Source organism: Delphinapterus leucas, chromosome 4 (assembly GCF_059928025.1).
Source record: "Delphinapterus leucas isolate spDelLeu-1000000601 "Yukka" chromosome 4, BTC_Dleu_Yukka2, whole genome shotgun sequence".
In the NCBI taxonomy this organism is placed as follows: Eukaryota; Metazoa; Chordata; class Mammalia; order Artiodactyla; family Monodontidae; genus Delphinapterus; species Delphinapterus leucas.
The window spans coordinates 93,631,253-93,652,935 of NC_143132.1; the positions used below are offsets into that span (position 1 = coordinate 93,631,253).

The 21,683-nt window shown below is 38.3% G+C and overlaps 1 protein-coding gene across 1 annotated transcript in view; it reads left to right on the forward strand.

The window, feature by feature from the left end:
* Positions 1-21,683, forward strand: part of SPATA16 (spermatogenesis associated 16) — a 222,963-nt gene that overhangs the window by 127,834 nt on the left and 73,446 nt on the right. The window contains exon 4 of the mRNA XM_022575393.2: positions 7,373-7,457. Coding sequence (XP_022431101.2) covers positions 7,373-7,457 — 85 coding nt within the window. The remainder of the gene's footprint in view (positions 1-7,372; positions 7,458-21,683) is intronic.

Here is a 21,683-nt window from a genome sequence, read left to right on the forward strand (position 1 = left end):
GAAAGCTGAAGCCTGCAGACTAAAACTGCAGAAGACGCTGTTTATGGCTGTGAAACTGGAAACAGTGAGGAAAGCAGAGTAATATCCTTCCATGGAGGTCTTTAAAACAGAATAGATTCTCTTCATCAGTCTCATTTGAAAGGTTGAAGTGTGATCCTGCCCAAAAGCAAGGTGCTGAACAGAATGACTTTTCAAGGTCCTAGCCAGTCAGCCCAATGTGACCACGCAGCTGATGGTGTGCTATGATTTTCTTTTGTTTACCCATATCTTACTGTTTTACACCACCATGTGGCCACACTGAGTAGAAATGCTATAAATTTTGAATCTGAACATAGGCCTTGAGAAATGTCAATAATTCTCATACTTTTAGAATTGCACAGTCTGTTTAGAAATATTCAATGTGTAAAGTCACCTGGCATGAATATCTTTATATTGTACATAGTGACCCTTTTTCAGTATTAATTTGGAAAACAACACTGATACTTATCGTATAAATAATAACATGTCAAATTCTTTTATTGTGTATTTGCTGTTTGATAGAAATAGTATTTGATTCACAATAAGCTGAGTTCATGACATAAAAATCTTTTATTTTAGATGCATATATATTTGAAAGCCAGATTCTGACCCTTTTACATTTAACAGATGTATTAAGTAAATGAGACTTCAGAAAAAATTTTTTTTAATGAATTCAAATACAGTATCAAAAGAATGGTAGATTTGCTTGCAGAAAAACAATAATTGTTGACACATTTCTACAGACATCATGTTAAAAATAATTTTAGGGCTTCCCTGGTGGCGCAGTGGTTAAGAATCCGCCTGCCAATACAAGGGACACGGGTTTGATCCCTGGTCCGGGAACATCCCACATGCCGTGGAGCAACTAAGCCCGTGCGCCACAACTACTGAGCCTGCACTCTAGAGCCCACGTGCCACAACTACTGAAGCCCACACACCTGGAGCCTGTGCTCCACATCTAGAGAAGCCACCGCAATGAGAAGCCCGTGCACCACAACGAAGGGTAGCCCCCGCTCGCCGCAACCAGAGAAAAGCCCACACACAGCAACAAAGACCCAACACAGCCAAAAACAATAAAATAAAATAAAATAATTTTTTAAAAAATAATAATAATTTTAAATCCAACACGTTAAGACACTGTGCTTCCTGGTACTTTTCCTCTTTAATTTATGTAATAAATACATCAGCATCCATTAGCATTTATTAAACTCTCATATGAGCTGAGTGTTGCATTGGATTCTACATTGGAGAAATTAAATTGACAAAGCCCAGTCTGTCCCTCCATTCCCATGTCACCTCTAGTACAAAAGCTTTCTGTTAAATACAGACAGTGAGGTAGACCTAGGGCCAGACTGCTTGTGTTACAATCCTAGTAAACTATGTAACTCTGTAGGCCTCAGGATTTTTGTAATGAGAATTAAATGCTTTTAGTTTAAATAAATAAATTAAATAATGCTTCATCACTTAATCAACAAACATTTACTGAGTGACAACTACACTATATAGTGCCACACTAACAGTGCCAGGCAGTATCCTAGGCACTGCAGAGAGAGCAGTGAATCAAACAGACCAAAACCTCTGCCCTCTGGGAGCTTCCATTCCAGTAAAGAGCCAGATAGTAAATATTTTAGGCTTTGTGGGCCATAAGGTCTCTGTCACAATTATTCAACTCTACTACTGTAGCACCAAAGCAGCCACAGGCAAAATGTAAACAACGCACAAGTGAATGAGCATTGCTATGTTGCATTAAAACTTAATTAGCAAACCCAAGTGGCAGACTAGGTTTGGCCCACAGGCCATGGCTTGCTGACCCCCATAGTAGAGGAAGACAACAATAAACACCACCAAGATGAAAAATAATAAAATAAACACGATGTGGAATGGCGATAAATACTGTGGAAAAAGCAAAAACAAGCAAGAGTATGGATGGTATTGGAGTGCGTCAGGGTAATCCTTACTGAGAAAATAACACCTGATAAAGACCTGAAGGAGGTGAGCAAGAGAGTCAGGGGGTGTCTAGGGAAAGAACATTCTAGACAGGGACTGTCAGGTGCAAAATCCCAGAGGCAATAGAGTACCTATTCTTTTTGAGGAAAGCAGGTGGACAGTTTGGAGCAAGTAGGAAATAAGATCAGAGAAGTAATATGTGACCAGATGGCATGAGGCTCAACTGCCGTTTTAAAGACTGGTTTTCACTCTGAGTGAGAGAGAAGGCTTTGCAGTTTTAAGCACAGCAGTGACCTACTCTGGTGCACTAATTTTAATGGGATTGTTCTGTCTGCTGCGTTGAGAATAGACGGAGGGAGAAGCAGGGAGTCCAGTTTGGAGTCTGTTGCAATAATCCCGGTAAGACATGATGGACCAGATGGTAATGCTGGAGGTGGTGAGAAGAGGCAGGATTCTGAAATAGGTCAAAGATAACCTGACCAGAATTTTGTCTCGGATTGGATGGGAAATGTGAGAGAAAGAGGGGAATCAATGATGACTCCAAAATTTTTTGCCTGAGAAACTGGATAGATGGAGAAGACTACTAGAGCTTGGGGAAGAGGAAAAAAGGAAGATTAGGGTCCCAGGTATGGAAATAAGTTTGAAATACCTATTACATATCCAAGTAGAGATGTTGAAAAGGCAGCTTTTGTAAGAGTCTGCAGATCCAAGAAGAGGATTAAACTCAGGGTATAAATGTGCGAGTTGTCAACCAATGGATGGTGTCTAAAACCATGAAACTGGTGAGATCACCAAGTGATTAAGTACAGAAAGAAAGAGAATGGGTCCAAGCATTGGGCCCTGGGGAGCTCCTAGTTTAGGAGTCCAGAGAGAAAAGGAGACAACAGCAAAGGAGACTGAAAAGAGCAACCAGTAAGATCGGAGGGAAATCATAAAGAGCAGAGTTGTGGAAGCCCAGTGGGAAGTAGGTACTGGAAGAGAGAGCAATCGCATCAGTTACACCTGAGAGTATGTGTAAAATGAAGGCTGAGAATTGAGCCACTGTGTTTAGGAGTGTGGAGACCATTAGTAGCATTGACAAGAGCAGTTTCAGTGAAGTGGGAGGCATAAGAGCCTTGTTGGAGTGAGTTTTTTTGAGAGGAGTTTTTGTTCTTTTGTTTGATTGGGTTTTCTTTAAGAGAAAGAATTAAGTTAACTGGAAGGGAAGTGAATCAAGAGAGGTTTGGGGGCTATCTTGTTTTGTTTTAAGGTGGTAGAAAGAACAGCATTTTTGTGTGTTAGTAGAAAAGCCCCAGGAAAAAAGGAGAAATTTGAAGACAGAGCAAGAGGGAAAGAGAGAAAGAGAAAGAGAATTGCTGGAGCAGTTTCCATGGGTGGGCAAGACAGGATGAGATCTGGTGCAGAACTGTGGGTGGGCTGGATTCACATTCTGCATGTAAAGGGCTTATCATGGTACTCACTCAGCACTTAGTAAATCTCAAAACCCACAGATATTAAACTACTAGAGTCTGTCATACAGAGTGAAGTAAGTCAGAAAGAGAAAAACAAATACCATATGCTAACACATATATATGGAATCTAAAAAAAAAAAAAATTGGTTCTGAAGAACCTAGGGGCAGGACAGGAATAAAGATGCAGACATAGGGAATGGACTTGAGGACACGGGGAGGGGGAAGGGTAAGCTGGGACGAAGTGAGAGAGTGGCATTGACATATATATACTACCAAATGTAAAATAGATAGCTAGTGGGAAGCAGCCGCATAGCGCAGGGAGATCAGCTCCGTGCTCTGTGACCACCTAGAGGGGTGGGATAGGGAGGGTGGGAGGGAGACGCAAGAGGGAGGGGATATGGGGATATATGTATATGTATAGCTGATTCACTTTGTTGTACAGCAGAAACTAACACACCATTGTAAAGCAATTTTTCTCCAATAAAGATGTTAAAAAAAAAAAAAGCGTTGGCTAATGTGATCTTACCGTTCCAGTGCAGCTACAACATTCAGTAGATTAATGAAAGTAAGCTGAACAGAATAAAGATGATGACAGGAGGACATTTAGAAGCAACAGTGAATCACACTGACTAGCATCTAGGATATTGGTCTAAAGGTAAACAAAGATACCTGAAGAAAAGTAGGAAGAGTGATGGGTTACTGTTTCCTTTTGACTCATGAGGTGAGTTAGCCAAAACCAGGATCCCACAGGTACTTGACTCCTTGTAGATACTCTGGGTTAATTAATTATCTTTGCCCTTTCAAAACTCAGCATGATGAAAAACCGCTACTCTTGCCTCACAAATACTACATGGTATACGTAATGTTATTTCCATGCCCTTTTCCTGTTTTTCCACTGATTTTAACACTGATACATAAATGCTAAGCTGTAGGACAGAACCATGGTAAGGAACCAGACAAAGGAAGGTGGGTGGTAAAAGTATAACTGCCATTTCCACTGGGAATAAAATGGGGTTGGAGAAACAACATATTAAATTGTGTTCCTAATACAAACACAGCTCTGTGCCAGGTACTGGAAGAAATACACTATACTTATGAAAAATATCCCAGCAGACACGCAGCTCTATGAAACCATATTTTGTTATTTAATACAGGTATCTTTTTATGATTATAATAATTGTGCTTCACTGAGGGCAGGTAGCAAATTTCAATGAATCTTAATTCCTCACTTATTTCAATATAAATTTGGAGATGTGTTCCTTGGGGAAAAGACTTGAGCCCCCAGGTGGCATAAAATCATACTTCAGAAAGTAGCAGTTTGGTGGACTTCCCTGATGGCGCAGTGATTAAGAACCCATCTGCCAATGCAGGGGACACAGTTTCAATCCCTGGTCCAGGAAGATCCCACATGCCGCGGAGCAACTAAGCCCGTGCGCCACAACTACTGAGCCTGCGCTCTAGAGCCTGCAAGCTACAGCTACTGAAGCCCACACGCCTAGAGCCCATGCTCCGCAACAAGAGAAGCCACCGCAATGAGAAGCCCGCGCACCGCAACGAGAAGAGTAGCCCTCGCTCCCCGCAACTAGAGAAAGCCGCAATGAAGACCCAACGCAGACAAAAAATAAATAAATAATTTTTTTAAAAATCATGCAAATAAATAAAATTTAAAGAAAAAGAAAGTAGCAATTTGACAACACATTATAATAGAAAAAGCAACTTTTGGAAAACATTAATAAAAATGTTAAAACTCCTAAGTTTACAATGGTGAACTCAAAACCAACTCACCAAAAGCTTTACAAATGCAGGAAAGCCCTAGAAGCCCACTGTCGTGACCTACCTCCTCATCTCTCACAGTTGTTCCAATCCAAGGATGGCAATAACTAATATAATAGAAACAATCGATTCAGATTTTGCTTAACTCAGGATACTGTGTCTATGATCCAGGGTTATCTTTAACAGTTTTTGCATGTTTCAAAATTGTAAAGTTTCTTTCCTGAACTCTGCTCAGTAATTTTAGTACAATATGTATGTTGTCCCTGAAATATTTAAGGAGGCCTGTGACCAGAATGTATAGAAGCTGGTCTCTGACTACTGACTGACAATTACATCAATGCTTGCCACCTGTTGCTCAACCTAGTAATTTGTTTATCTTAGAGTTAGGCAAACCATGCCAAATCTGACCCAGCACATATGTTTAGTAAATAAAGTTTTAATAGAACACAATCACCCTTATTTTTTAACTTATTGTCTACAGCTGCTTCTGAAAGGCAAAGGTGAGTAGTCATGGCCCACAAAGCCTGAAATATTTACTATCTGGCCCTTTACAGAAAGAGGTTGCTCACCCCTGGTTTAACTAATAGCAGTGTCCTCATTAAGCAATGTTTGCTTGAGCCATATTTACACATCCAAATGCTGAGGGAAGGAGGAATCAGAGTGCAGAATCAGGTCATCACGTCAGAGGACCCAACTTGTATGAATACAGTGTGCGCTGTCCTTGGCAGTGAGACTTTACATTCTTCCTTGATTTCTTATAAATCCAATTTATAAAATAGATTTCTATTAGGTGAGAGGCATCTACATGTCAAGTAGACTTCCTTTTTAGGTTGTCAGGGGAAGAAAATTTTTACAAGTGTTTCAATCAAAATGCAAATATTTGAAATTTACTTTGCCCCTCTCTAGTCTGAGTTTTATAACTTGTTTTCTACCCTGTACATGTTCATGCAATATGAAAACCTCCTAGCTCGCTTTATCTTATCATTAAACTAGGGCTTTGAAAAATATAAAAGGATTTCTGAAAGATTAGTTATTCTTAAATTATTGCCAGTTATTTTGAAATGTCAATGGATAGCTTCTTTCCAATACCACATGTGTAAAAAGAGAAATGCTGAGCTGCGCAATCCTTCAAATGGTGGTATTTTTTCCCATTGTTAACCTTTAGAGTCCTAATTTTTGTCTGTCCTGAGCGAGAATCTAAACATTCTAATTCTTCAGCAGAGTACCATAGTAAGTTTATAGCTGCTCTGCCTTAGACAACATATATATTTAGGGAAGGAAAATTTCTAATTCAATTTACAATTATGTCAGGAAACAACACGTATCTGCAGGCAAAGATAAGAAAAACATTCAGGGTACACAGTGATAGGTCTGCTTAAATAAATAAACTTTTGGTACTAGTGATTAGGTACACAGGATTATTATATGTCTAATTGGCCAACGTGACAATTTGGAATTACTTCCAGTCACATTTAATTGGATTTGGAATCTCTGGAGAAAAGAAAGCCCTAGCAGAGAAACAGCCATAAAAGTAAACTGTTTTTCCAAAGGGTGCTAAGCAATGAATTAATATCCATTGCACAGTAGTTTTTAATATGCCCTCAGCTTAGTAAGACTAATGCAGTGGTCGTACACACTACATTCCAAAACTAATTCAATTAAACACAAAGGCCGGGGAGGGGAGTGTTTGTTGAATTGGAAATTTTTTATTTTCAATTTTAAGGAGACTACTTTAATCAGAGGTGAATAATCTTCAACTTAGGTAAAGTCCGAGATATGCTTTAGTACCAGTATAATAGTTAGCTATATATGCTGCGCTAGGTTTGAAGGTGTTCTAGAGCCTATAAAATATATGTTACTCTATAAATGCTTTGAAGCTTAATAAGAGGTAACCAAAACACAAAGCATTCTCTCATAGTCTTTAAATATTCTTATACTGTACAAACAGAAAAGCAATGTAGAAGACAAATGGTGTGTTGCTTCTCTTACAGTTTTAGTTTTGGTACCAAAAAAAAAGACCTACTTTCTACATTCTAAAATGTGCCTTATGCTTTGCTTAATAGTAGTCTAGTCACATTTATACGTTACAAAATCTTCTTCTTCAGTATTTATATATACTGCCTGTTATAGTCTTCCTTCTGTCCTATAAATTTGTTTTTTAAAAAATCTGTCCTTGTTCTTAGGAGTGCCATGATTGCTGACTACATGTTCTGGCTCTGTGGAGGAAGTGAACAGTCTATAAGCAAGCTCATCAAACTATACTGGCAGGTAAAAATTGATGTCCCAACTAGGGAGGAGGAGCCCATTTCATTTTTAGAACCAAAATGAAGGATTGGTGCTTAAAAGACTGCTGAAAAAGGTAGCTCTGGGCATATCAATCAGAAGGACACTACTCAGTAGTAATGTATTTATAATGAAGGAGATTTTCTGAGACTAATTTTTAAGGGCAAAATTCAAGGTTGTTAACCCTTGGCCCATACTTCAGTTTTACAACCCAATATAAATTTTACACATCCCAGGAACTACTTTCCCAGGCGTGCTGCTATAATGACATGATCCTTTAAAAAATGAACACTGTATTTTCATAGATTCTTCTTAATCTATGACCTGTAAAAGCAGATGCTAGAAGTACTACAAATTACATAATAAAGGAAAATACAAAGATCCATTGTATTTGTGGGGTAACGTAGTATTTGAAACACTTAACCAGTAATAAACTGCAGATCATCTTTTTTATTTGTTATTCAAAATGGCAGCAAGAAGTCATACCAAAGGTCAATTAGATGTCAAGACGAGAGTCAGAATTTCTTAGAATTATAAAAATTTAGAATTCACTAGTTCAGTCTCCTTCGCAACATACAAATCTATTCTTATCCTATCCTCTCCCCACAAATTGTCAATGACTTTCTGATGAAATATATTCAAAGTGAAGAGCTCACTTATCCCCCAAAAAACAACATCTAATCTGCTAATTATTAAACTGTTTTCCTCATTAAAATAGATTTCTACTCCCTTAAAACTTCCATCAAGTAGTTCCCAGTGAGGCCACATGGACCCAATGGAAACCCACTTCCAAACGAAATATTTTCAAATATTTGAAAATCCAGTACAGAAGCTAACTCCCTCCTCCAAATCTTCTCGTCTCCAAACTGCGTGTGGCCTTTTTTTTCTTTGTATTTCAAGATGGTTTAATGTAATTGAACATGAACCTTTTCAACCAACTAGAATAAGATCTGCTAAAACACTAATATGAAAGTGAGAAATAATTGTCAGCAGTCCTCTGATACTTCCTGATTTTTCCCACATTTTCACTATTGTGTCTTGGCCCCTAGTTTTCTGTTTCTATATCACATGCTGTCTTCAGTAAACAATAAAGTATTAGGTTTATCATATAAAATTCTCATTAATTTGTATGGTTCTGTCTAAATACTTGGAGCTCAATTTACCTAAAAATAAAGATTTAAATTAGTCCTAATATACTTGACACTTGTAAATTGACCTTAAAGTAGATAAAATTATTATTATTTCAAAAATTATCAATTTGCTAATAAGTGCAGACTCCTAGGGGAGTCTGGAACATGCAAAATATAGCAGCTGCTTATGTATGTAAGTAAACAGTTGTAAAAAAATTGCTAGATATGAAAAATAAGCAAATAATGTCTATTGCACAGATATAGTAAAAAGAAAAGGGCTTTTTATTGAAGTATTTCAGAGGCTTTTGAAGAAAGGCGGGAAAGGAGTTGAATCTTGAGGGTCAGACGATATTCAGCAGGCCTGGCATTTACTAGTTCGCAAACGAGTGTTTGTTTCAATTTATTCATTCATTAAACAAACATATATTGAGTACCTACTGTTTTATCTACATTGAACTAGGAAAAAATAGATTCAATGTTGGTGCAACCTAAGATAGGTTAAGAGCTTGAAATTTCTGTAAATAAATTTTTGTCTGTTTTCTTTAGCTTTCAAAGAGCATTAATATCCCTATTTTATTTACCTAAAATAAAATAAAATTTTTTACTAAAAAGTATCTCCACTTACCAATACGTGCATGTTTGCTACACAAAAAAGGAATAAAAAGAATACTATTATTTTACTATTCTGCATTAATAAAAGGAACAAAAACCTATTTGTCCTTGTATTCTCTTTTTCTCCTTTAATTTGAAGCAACGTGGTATACTGAAAAACGGTCCTCGTCTGGAAGTCAGATCTGACTCAGTCCAAGTTCTAACACCAACATCTAACCTAAAACAGGCTAGTCTCTAGAGGTACTTCAAGTAGAAAATAAGAGGTAACTAGCATAAGACATTTGAGAAGGTCTATTCTTAAAGCCCATCTTAGCTCTAAAACCTCATGTTTTCAGGTATATCCAAATATGATGTCATACACCTACTGAATGGGAGAAAATATTGGCAAATGATATGACTTATAAGGGGTTAATATCCAAAACACACAAACAGCTCATACAACTCAACATCAAAAAAACAAGCAAACTGATTAAAAACTGGGCAGAAGACCTGAATAGACATTTTTCCAAAGAGGACATGCAGATGGCAAACAGGCACCTGAAAAGATGCTCAACATTGCTAACTATCAGGGAAATGCAAATCAAAACCACAATGAGATATCACCTCGAACCTGTCAGAACAGCCATCATCAAAAAGACCACAAATAGCAAATGTTGGCGAGGATGTGGAGAAAAGGGAGCCCTCTGACACTGTTGGTGGGAATGTAAATTGGTGCAGCCACTATGGAAAGCAGTATGGAGGTTTCTCAAAAAACCAAAAATAGAATTACCATATGACCCAGGAATCCCACTCCTGAGTATATATCTGAAAAAAATAAAAGCACTAATTTGAAAAGATACATGCACCCCAATGTTCACAGAAGCATTATTCACAATTGCCAAGATATGGAAGCAACGTAAGTGTCCATCAACAGATGAATGGATAAAGAAGATGTGGTATATATATATATATATATATATATACATATACATACATACATACATATATACATATATATGTATAAATACATATGTGGTGTATACACACACACACACACACACACACAATGGAATACTACTCAGCCATAAAGAAGAATGAAATTTTGCCATTTGCGACATGGATGGACTTGGAGGGCATTATGCTAAGTGAAATAAGCCAGACAGAGAAAGATAAATATTGTATGATGTCACTTATATGTGGAATCTTAAAAATACAATAAACTGGTGAAGATAACAAACAAGAAGCAGACTCAGTGATTACCAGTGGGGAGAGGGAAGAGGGGAGGAGAAATATAGGGGTAGGAGATTAAAAGATACAAATTATTATGTACAAAATAGGCTACAAGGATATACTGTATGACACAGGGAATATAGCCAATACTTTATAATAACTATAAATGGAGTACAAGCTTTAAAATTTTTGAACCACTGTATCATGCAACTGTAATTTATATAATATTGTACATCAACTATACTTCAATAAAAAAACAAATATGATGTCACAAATTTAAGGAAATTTGTAACATAATTACAAATGTAATTATGTTATGGAAAAAAGTAACATAATTACAAAACACGTCCTGCAGATAAGTTCCATAAACAAAACCCTTCTAACCTTCCTCAACATCGGCACACCACACCAGTATCTCAATAGTTATATACTTCCTTCTGCTAGCCACCCTCTCCCTGATCTTAATTCAAATGCATACATCTTCCCCCAAACCTTGCTCTGTTCTAAGTCAAAAGGGGTTTTTGGAACAGTGCCAGAGAGTATGCAGTCCATGCCAACTTTAAAGACAGGGCTGTCCCACTACCCAAACCACCATGGCAATTACACTGTTGAATGTAAGAACGCCCCACACATCACAGATTAGGAATTATGTCTGCATGTACATTTGTAGACATCCATTAAGGCTGAAGAGATGCGGGCTATTTTCACTACTTTTCTAAGTGGAGAAGTTACTATATATCTGCCTTTCAACCACATAAAATCCCTACCACCCTGGTCAGTTATTCTCTTAGAGATGTTAAACAGGAAATGGAAAATTTCAGAATGTAAAAATTTAAGAACAAGTCTACACCTACTTTCACAGATCGTTGACTTACAATCTCTTAGATGCAGAAGAACAGACCTTTGCCTTGGTGAGCTCAAGAACACCTTTTAATTGCATTAGGAATACTTTTTATGTCAGCAACTCAGCAAGGAAAAAAGGCATAAAGCTCTACACTACATGACAGCTCATACTGGGATATATCACTTTCATTAAAAGTGTTTGCACCCATTATTCTATAATAGTATCACCTCTTCAGAGCTAGAGAGAGTTGGAAATACCTTGTCACACCGTACCTGCATTCATACTTCTACAACCTGATACTCATCTTCTGTTATCAGCCAGCCTTCTCTTCTCAAACACCCCCAGACCTCATCACAATTCTGAACTAATTAGCAAAATGGGAAGTCCCTAGTCAGGCTGGGAATTAGCCATTTTGAAGCAGCAACTCTTGTGTATTTATATATTGTTCCTAAAGTAATAAAATTATTCCAAGAAGAACTTCAGAGTAAACTCTAGTCTACCTCCCAAGCCCCCTGACCCTTAGATCCAAGGATAGATTTAATAGCAGCAGGAACTGAGCTAGATTTAATAGCATCAGGAAATGTAAAAACAAACAAGCCTTCCTCTTCCACTCCTGTTTCCCTCTCCTGTTTTCTTGCCTTCGTTTTCAGCCATGCTCTCAGACACGTGAGTTATCTGGTGTGCAGCTTTATCTCCTGCAATGTGAGGAACAGAGCCAACTCTGGTCTGCATCATTCAGCAAAGCGGAGTGAGAAAAGGTGATAACAGCTACTTTTGTTTCAGAACTCCCATGAAACGAGTACAGAGGAACCCCACTAAACAGGGGCAAGCTGCCCGATCAGTTCATTCCCCACCTTGATTGTTCATTTTAAATTTTCTTTCTTTCTCTCTTTCTTTCTTTCGTTCTATTTTTTCTTTCTTTCTTTCTTCCTTCCATTCTTTCTTCCTTCCTTCCTTTCCTTCCTTCCTTCCTTCCTCTCTCTCTCTTTCTTTAGAGTCATAAAACCCTCTGAGAATCTGATTCAACTGATAAGTATCCACTTAAAAACAATACTCATAAACACATACACAGAAAAAAATGTGCTATTATTTATCTCATTGCATTGGAAATTGATCTAAACATAGTTAACAAAACAGCACTGACAAGGAATTATGGCTTTCTCACACTTGTGAGAAGGTTGTACACTTTTTCTGGAATAAGAAACCGAAATAACATATTTGACATTGCATCAATGTCAATGTTTCATTTAATAGCAATAAGAGGTAAAATTCTGATTCACAAAGTCTGATAGCAAATGGAGCCAGAGCTCCTGTAGCTCACAATATCTCACATGGGGCATGTATCAAGAAATACCAAAATTCATATTACATCATTTCCTTTGTCCTCAAGTCAATGAGCTTATCTTTGTTAACTTCATATTATCAAGGCTATCTATGTCAGCAATTTGTTTCCACTCTAAAGTCATCTGGACAAAAAATGACCTTCATACGACATAAGCCATTTGCAGAGTGTCTGTAGATTTTTGTCTCTAGAAACTCTCCAGACTTTATCAGTCTCACCTCCAATATTAGAAAATTCAGATTTCTGTCTGACTCCAGCAGCCTCATTCAGAATAGCAGCTCGACCAAAAAAACTCATCATTCTTCAGCAGTATCTCTAATAGTAAATTCAGCATTTTGATCAAAAGATTTGCCTCATTTATGTAACTAAGATATGAGCTGTTATAAAGCTAGTCCTGGAATGAACTTCTCACATCCAATTTGTTCTAAGAAGGGGTTTCTTTTCTCTTAAAAAAAAAAGTTAAAAGGAGTAACCAAACCAAATATCTCCTAAATCTCTTCTCTGGATTGCCAACACACTTCTCTAACAGGAAAGAACCTCATGGTGTGCTCTTATATCTTGACAAAGATTTACTGAAAAGGCAATGATTTGAGTTCTTGGCTCTGAGGAAGTTGAAGACTTTCACAGCAGTAGAAGGACCTCTTCGGGGATTGTTGGAAGGGCTGTTGACTCTAACACGGGCCCATGTAAAAAGCCTGACATGTGGAGCATCTTTCCTTAGTGAAGCAGCAGAGGCTGAGGAAGTGCCAACTTCTCGGGTCCTCCATCTGTGCAGAGAATACCAAGACTTCCCATCCAATTCAAGTTGTACTTGGCATTGAAATGTGCACCATCTTAAAGATATCAATGGCCTAAATGGTTTCCAAGGTGGGCTCACCAAAAAGAAATATTTTTTGGTGTAACAGTCTACTTTCAAGGGACAAAAATCAGGAGCTGGCTGCCCTGAGAGACAAAAGATTTTCCCCAGGCACATGCTTGAGGAAGATGGTGCACAGTTTGTGGTCCCCTAAAGCACTTCCATGGCTTTCGGGGGTTCACAGACCATAGGATAACACACTTGCACTACTCCTTCTCTTTCCAACAGCCCTTTTTCACTTTGGTATTGGGCCTAACAGGAGACATTTACTGCTTCCAGCACTCAAAGCAAAAAATAGCACCCAGAATGTTAGTGTCATATAGTGCCTCCTCAGACTGCACTGTAGACATTCAAGCTTGAAACCTTTCCAATCCAGTGTCTCCAGATTCCTCTTAAGTTAGTGGATAGCCGCCTTCTTTACTTTCAAATTGTATTTGTCATTCATACTCATTCAGCACATATTTATCAAGTACTTATTAGTGACCATGTGTTAAGCACGGTGCTATGTGTTGGATATACAGCAGTGAAAGAAACAGACATCACCCTGTCTTCAAAAGCACATATTCTAGTGCAAAATACTTACCAAGAAAAACAACTGGGACTTAAAGTAGACATCACTTCTTAATCTGTTTTTCTTCCACAATACCGTCAAAGTACCAAAAACCATCATGGTGTGACATGAAACTCAAACCAATAAAACTGAGAATATTTTGGTATAGTGTTTTGTTTGCAATTTTAAAATTCAGTGCTTATGTTAATTCAACAAGTATTTTGTGTGTGTGTGTGTGTGTGTGTTTTAAGTTCAGAATTGCAGACAACCTTTGTGCTTTAGTTGAGTTTGGGATTCATAGGAATATTTGGAGAAGGTTACAGTTTTCCAAGAGTCTTTTGTCTCACTGGTCTCTGTGCTCACAGGTGTCTTCATGCAAATTCTAAGGTCTTAGCTATTAGCTTCTTCTTTCAGAAGTGGTGATCAAGGTAGCAGCAAGCTAAAGGATTTCTCTGCACTAACCAGAGAATGATGTAGGCTACCTTAACACTGAACAGAAGTTGACCTCTTAGACTTAACTTTACACTCCAGTTCTTTGTTTTTCTTCTTGATATTGTAAAATCATCCCAATATTAGTCATTTACCTGGTAAAAAGTTATGATATCTCACTTAGAATAAAAATAAAATCTTTAATATGAAATTACAGGCAAAGTAAGGTCAAGAAACCACAAAATTTTTATTATCTTTAACAAAACACCTACATATTCTGGAGAAGAAAAAATGTGTTCTCTCTAAAGATTTTCTTCTTGTGAAAATTTTTTCCACAGAAGGAACAAAATAGAAACACCATATGAGCATTTCTCTTAAATGGCCTGTACTTACAGTTTATTTATTTATTTATTTATTTATTTAGCCTGTCAGACAGAGAGTTTATAAAATATTTGGACAAGGCATGCCTGAGTACAATCTAGAGCTTATAGTATTTGATTTTTGTTGTTGTTTTATATATATAGATAGATAGATAGACAAATATATTCAATAAAGCCTTTATTGAATTTGTTACAATATTGCTTCTGTTTTATGTTTTGGTATGTTTGGCTGCAAGGCATGTGGGATCTTAGCTCCCCGACCAGGGATCAAACCAGCACCCCCCAGCACTGGAAGGCAAAGTCTTAACCATTGGACCACCAGGGAAGTCCCTAGGGCTTATAGTATTTGGATTAGATATAATTTGAGAAACACCAAAGCTACTAACCTAAAAATATTTTCCCTATCAATTGCCATATATTATGCTTAAATTCCCACCATTTGGCATTAAGTCTCTAGTCATCCCCAAGTAATATGAAAAAGAAATTTTATCTAGAAGTGCTTAACTCATTAATGGGTGACCCCTAGACACAGTTGTGGGAATTAGTTTGAGACTTTCCTCATTTCTTTGGAAACATGAAAACAGAATCCTGACGGAAAAAGATGCGGAAGGAAAGGTAAGCTCTGATGAGGAAAGGTGACAACGTTCTGGAATATAGGGAATGTAGACTGAGCAGAGGGATCTTATGGAAGCAATGGATATCTGTGCTTCACTCTATGAAGGAAAAGAAGCAAAAGGAAACAGGCAATATAGAGCAGTAGAATGAAGTCAAACCTCAGATTCACAAGATATAACTTCTAGTTCCAATGCCAGGATTCAATTGTGGCTAAATCACTTCATTTCTGTATTAGTCAGCTACTGATACAATAATGCTGTATAACAAATCACTCTAAAACTCAGTGACTTATAATAATCATCAGGTTAACTTGGGTTTGACTGATCTAGGCTGGTCTTGGCTGGGTGTGGTTAGGCTTAGCTCTAAGCTGCAAAGAGGCCCAAGTGTGATCCACATGTCTCTCATCCTCCTTAGACCAATGGCTACCTGATGTCTGTTCTTCTTATGGCAAAATGCAGGATTCTAAGAGAGAAAGCAAAACCACAGAAGCACATTTCAAGCCTCTGCTCATACCATGCCTGAAACATTCCATTAGCCAAAGAAAAGCATGTGGTCAAGCCCAAGGACATAAATTCTTCTGCTTACTGCAAAGCCATGACAAAGCTATTGATATGATATTGCTATAGGGAGGGGGGAAATTGAGACCAGCAATGCAATCTACCACAACTGCTCTAGACTTTAGTTTCTGCTGCTATATGATGAGGAAGCTGGCTTAGGTAAATGGTTCTCAAACACTGGTCCAGCTGCATCAGAGGCACTTGGGAAAACATTTGAAGTATTAGATCCTTAGAGTCGGGTGAGGTCCTGAAAATCATATTTGCCTACTGACCCCCTACTAGGTGATTCCACTGCATAATCATGTGCTAGATGGTCTCTAAGACCATTTATAATTTTTTTTAAATTAATAACCAACTTAGTCTACCATAGAGTTTATGTAGGGCTTCCCTAGGTGCAAAGGTACAGTGGCAGATGACCTGCACAGGTGATGCTGCCTACCTGACAATGTAACTGATATAATCCATAAGCCCCAGATTCTTCCCTCCCTCAGTCTTTCCACTATATATAGATGCCTCCAGTAAATGAGGCAAACTGTGCTTCCCATTTTTAAAGGTCAACAACTGCTCTCCCCCTCTCACCATGATGTCAGTCAGGTTTTCTTGCCCATGTCCCATCCTGAAAGCAGACTCCTTGGCTGCATCAGGATCCTTTCCCACATTCAGTGTTTCATCTGGACAACAATGGGTACTGCAATATTTTTTAGTCACTTGCCTACAAAGAGATTTGTCTATTAAGCTAGGCAATATTAAAATTCTCATTTTATGAATTCTCCTACTTTTTAGTTAGAAGGCAGGCTAAAGAGGAAGTGTCCAAACTGAGATGAGAGGTAAAAGAGAGCTTCTTTTCCTAGGTCTTAGATAAATGTAGAAATGAATTTCTCATCTAATTATTCATTCCTGTTTATATATTCTTTAATGATATGTTTCTATGGTTACCAGCGTTGTTAAATGCTGCCTGTGTTTCATTTTGCTTTGATGCTATTTGAGGTAGTATGCCAGTAAAAGAGGTTCACTTTTAAATGAAAGATGTAATTGAGGCATGTATTTGATCCAAGGTTGAGTGTTCCCGTGAAGGAGATAGTGACCGTGACATTATTTTCTGTTTGTATAGTTTTGCATAGTTTTTCTGTTGATGTTCTGTGAGTGTCCCAGGGACTAGGAAGGAAGAAAGGAAGGAGGAAGACAGGGAGGGAGGGATGGAGGAAGGAGCCTCAACCATACACATATTAAACTCATGCCTACATATCAGTACTATATATTTGATGGCATTGATTTGACCAGACTGTCAAGTAGGTAAGGTTGCTTTATACCTGCCCCATCCCCCCCTTCTCCCCACACTGTCCCTCCTCCTCAGTCCCACATGTACATGTGAAAAGGCAAAGCCTTCTTTGAAAAATGAGTCAAACACTCAATTACTTCACCTCAGTGTGAATTCTAGTCAAAGTGTCACTTTTCGGAGGTTGTCTGCCTTTAAAACCCTAATTCTCACTGAGAAATAAACGGCTTTGTCTCCTGCTAAAACAAGTCAGGCATCCTGATCATACAAGAATGTGGAGACAGGGGCTTCCCTGGTGGCGCAGTGGTTGAAAGTCCGCCTGCCGATGCAGGGGACACGGGTTCGTGCCCCGGTCCGGGAAGATCCCACACGCCGCGGAGCGGCTGGGCCCGTGAGCCATGGCCGCTGAGCCTGCGCGTCCGAAGCCTGTGCTCCGCAATGGGAGAGGCCACAACAGTGAGAGGCCTGCGAATGTGGAGTGGAGACAGAGCCTCAGAATGTGCCCTGCAGGGGGCAGCACACTTCACCTGTACATCAGCCCTATCTATCTGCAAGTTGGTAATTCAAGCTCCTTCGAAAACAGTGACATCATACCAAGCAAGAAAATTAATCCTCAGCCACCCCCAAAGAAATATTTACTTAGTACTCTTCTTCAGAAATATATGTGTGTGTGTGTGTGTGTGTGTGTGTGTGTATCTTTTTCATGGTGCTGGTTTGCTTTTACAGTAATATCCATAGGTGATTAAACAGAGTCAGCTTTTCCTTTTCTTTTTTTCCCTCCTAAAAAGTTTTTTGGGTTTCCGACAGTTCTTACGGGAGAAAAAAAAAAGTAACCTCTAAATTTCTTTTCATTTTCCTTCATTTGAGAATGATGTGGGTTTCAGAAATCTAAGGCAATTTGGGCCTTCTTTTACCTGAACAAATTTAGGTATAACTATGATTCCCAGAAGTCCTGTGGCTATTCTGCTCGGTTGCCATGAGGTTATTTTATTTATTGATACATAGAGGCTGTGCCTTCCAGTTCAAATTTGTGAACACGTTGACTCCTTCTTTGTTTTTGTTTGCATCCGAAAATCAAAAATTGTTATGAGAAAAACCAAATTTAGAGGGGTTTATGGTTATCTTTCATATTTCCCACAGATACATATGGGTTATTGATTTACAAACTTGCTGATAAATTGAGGTCACATTTTTTTAGCAGTTGGAGATGTGGAATAACTATTCCATGAAATTATGAAATTTTTAAAGCTGTGCTCACCCAGGTATAAGATAATCTGTGAAGCTCAAAGCTTTTACTGTTTGTATTTATACTCAGCCATCTTTTTGATGGTGTTGCACACCAATTAAAAATAAATTCTCCTCTTTTCTTGAAGTCATATGATTGTATTTTCCTCACTGATTTTTTTTCTAATAGATCTTTATTGGAGTATAATTGCTTCACAATACTGTGTTAGTTTCTGCTGTACAACAAAGTGAATCAGCTATATGCATACATATATCCCCATATCCCGTCCCTCTTGAGCCTCCCTCTCACCCTCCCTATCCCACCCCTCTAGGTGGTCACAGAGCACCGAGCTGATCTCCCTGTGCTACGCAGCTGCTTCCCACTAGCTATCTATTTTACTTTTGGTAGTGTATATGTGTCAATGCTACTCTCACTTCACCCCAGCTTCCCCCTTCCCCACCGTGTCCTCAAGTCCATTCTCTATGTCTATGTCTTTATTCCTGCCCTGCCACCAGGTTCATCAGTACCTTTTTTTTTTTTTTTAGATTCCATATATATGTGTGAGCATATGGTATTTATTTTTCTCTTTCTGACTTACTTCACTCTGTATGACAGACTCTAGGTCCATCCACCTCACTACAAATAACTCAATTTCGTTTCTTTTTATGGCTGAGTAATATTCCATTGTGTATATATGCCACATCTTCTTTATCCATTCATCTGTTGATGGACATTTAGGTTGCGTCCACATCCTGGCTATTGTAAATAGTGCTGCAATGAACATTGGGGTACATGTCTCTTTTTGAATTATGGTTTTCTCAGGGTATATGCCCAGTAGTGGGATCGCTGGGTCATATGGTAGTTCTATTTTTAGTTTTTTAAGGAACCTCCATACTGTTCTCCATAGTGATTGTATCAATTTACATTCCCACCAACAGTGCAGGAGGGTTCCTTTTTCACCACATCCTTTCCAGCATTTATTGTTTCTAGATTTTTTGATAATGGCCATTCTGACCAGTGTGAGGTGATTCTCACTGAGGTTTTCTCATCTGTAACGTGAGATAATAATGCTTGTTTTCCAGTGTTGCCTTAACAAATAAACAGAATTTATTTACAGCACTTAGCCAATGTCCAGTGAACACACTATTAATAAATGAGTTTTCCAGATTTATCAATGAATTAAACAAAATCTACATAGGTAGAGTGCAAGAGCAGGTTGCTCTCTGGTGAGAGTCAGTTCATACAACCTATGTCTTGTCTTCATATTAAACATCCTAGGATTCTTTCAACTTCTTCTACAATATACATTTTTTTCAAGGGCAACCTTGACTTTTCCACTCAAAGTTGTCTTGCATAGCAGCCTGAGAGATAAAACAAATTCTTGGTAGAAAAAGCAGTACAAGCGTGGGAACCCAGTTCTTGTCCCAGTCTTACCATGCTGTGGGTGCCAGCCATCCATACCCTAAGACCACCAGTCAAGAAATACAATCAGGGACTTCCCTGGTGGTCCAGTGGTAAAGAATCCACCTTCCAATGCAGGTGACGTGGGTTCCATCCCTGGTCAGGAAACTAGGTTCCCACATGCCACGGGGCCGCTAAGCCCGCGCGCCACAACTACTGACCTCGCGCGCCTCAATGAGAGAGCCCGCATGCTGCAAACTACAGAGCCCATGCGCCCTGGAGCCTGCACGCCACAACTAGAGAAGAGACAATCCACACGCCACAACTAGAGAGAACCCCGTGCGCCGCAAGGAAAGATCCCGCATGCCTCAACGAAGATCCTGCATGCAGCAGTTAAGACCCGATGCAGCCAAAAAATAAAAATAAAAAATAAATAAGTAAAATATAAAAGAAAAAGAAATACAATCAGAAAACAACATACATACAGTTAGCAAAAGGAATACCTACTTTCAGATAACTAAACAAAGTATAGAGATGAAATGCGCAACAACCACAACAAAAAGGGTCCTAAACTGTGTTGGCATTTACCACTGAACACGGGCTAAAGCTTGTTAGTAATACCCAGTTGTGCTTATGAAATAATTACTGGTTATACAGCTATGTATTCCTGTGATACCTTTTGGTGATTCATTTTAAGTCATCAAGAATAAAAGCTCTGTGGCATCCTAAAGAGTCTGGAGGCTGCTGAAACCCATACTTGTAGCTCTGAGTTTCTATCAGCTAGTGTTTCTCCAATGTGCAAGCAGAAAATTATTCAGGGTCTTTAGAACAAGAACATATTTTATATTCTATTTCCAAATTATATGTGCTTTGCCATTAAATAAGTTAGACCAACCCAAGCACATTATTAACTTCCCCCATCAAGAAGCCTTTCATTTAATTTTTGTAAATGTTTCTCTTTGAGAGAGGCATGCTAATTGATAGCATATCCTAAATCTTATGAGTGGCTGGTGGACAAAACAGTCTCATTATGGCCAGTAGGAGTGAAGGATCAATATTCTCTTTTGTGTTAGGACTGTTGTTGTGAAGAGGATCTTGACCTGGTTTAGTTTTGATGTGGTCCATTTGTTTCTTTGTTAGCATTAGAGTCAAATTCTCCTTGTCTCTGAAGACAGGAATTAGACAGTCATGAAAAAAGAAAATGGAAACTAATACTTGATCTTATACTTCTAGGAAACAATCTAATTACAAAGACATGAAAATTCTCTCAGTGTAAGAGAAAGCATTGGTTCAAGAGACTTGTGTTCTTGTCTTGCTTCCGTCTCTAATTTTGTGACCTCAAGTGAGTCACCAGAACTAACAAGCCTCAGTTTCCTTGATTATAAAGTTGAGTGATTTTAAAATAATATCTTAGGTCCCTTCTATCTCTTTAGTTCCATGCTGAAGGGGCATGGAAATAAAATCCTGCTACAAAATCTAAATTATTAAAAATTAATACAGGGTAAATTTTGGGCATTAAATGCTGAAGTTATTCAGCTAATGGAAGCATCATATATAATCAAAACCTTAGCCCTAACCCAACTGGCGAGTGAACAGTGGAGTACACACACACACACACACACACACACACACAATATGTGGTATATATATATGTTCTAAAATTCTATAATACTCTATACACTGCAAAACTAAGGTAAATTAAATACTTTAGAATTTAAAATGGTATATATTGTGACTTTTAAACAGGACAGGTTGCAAAGTAGAGAATTCAAAACAGCTATATAA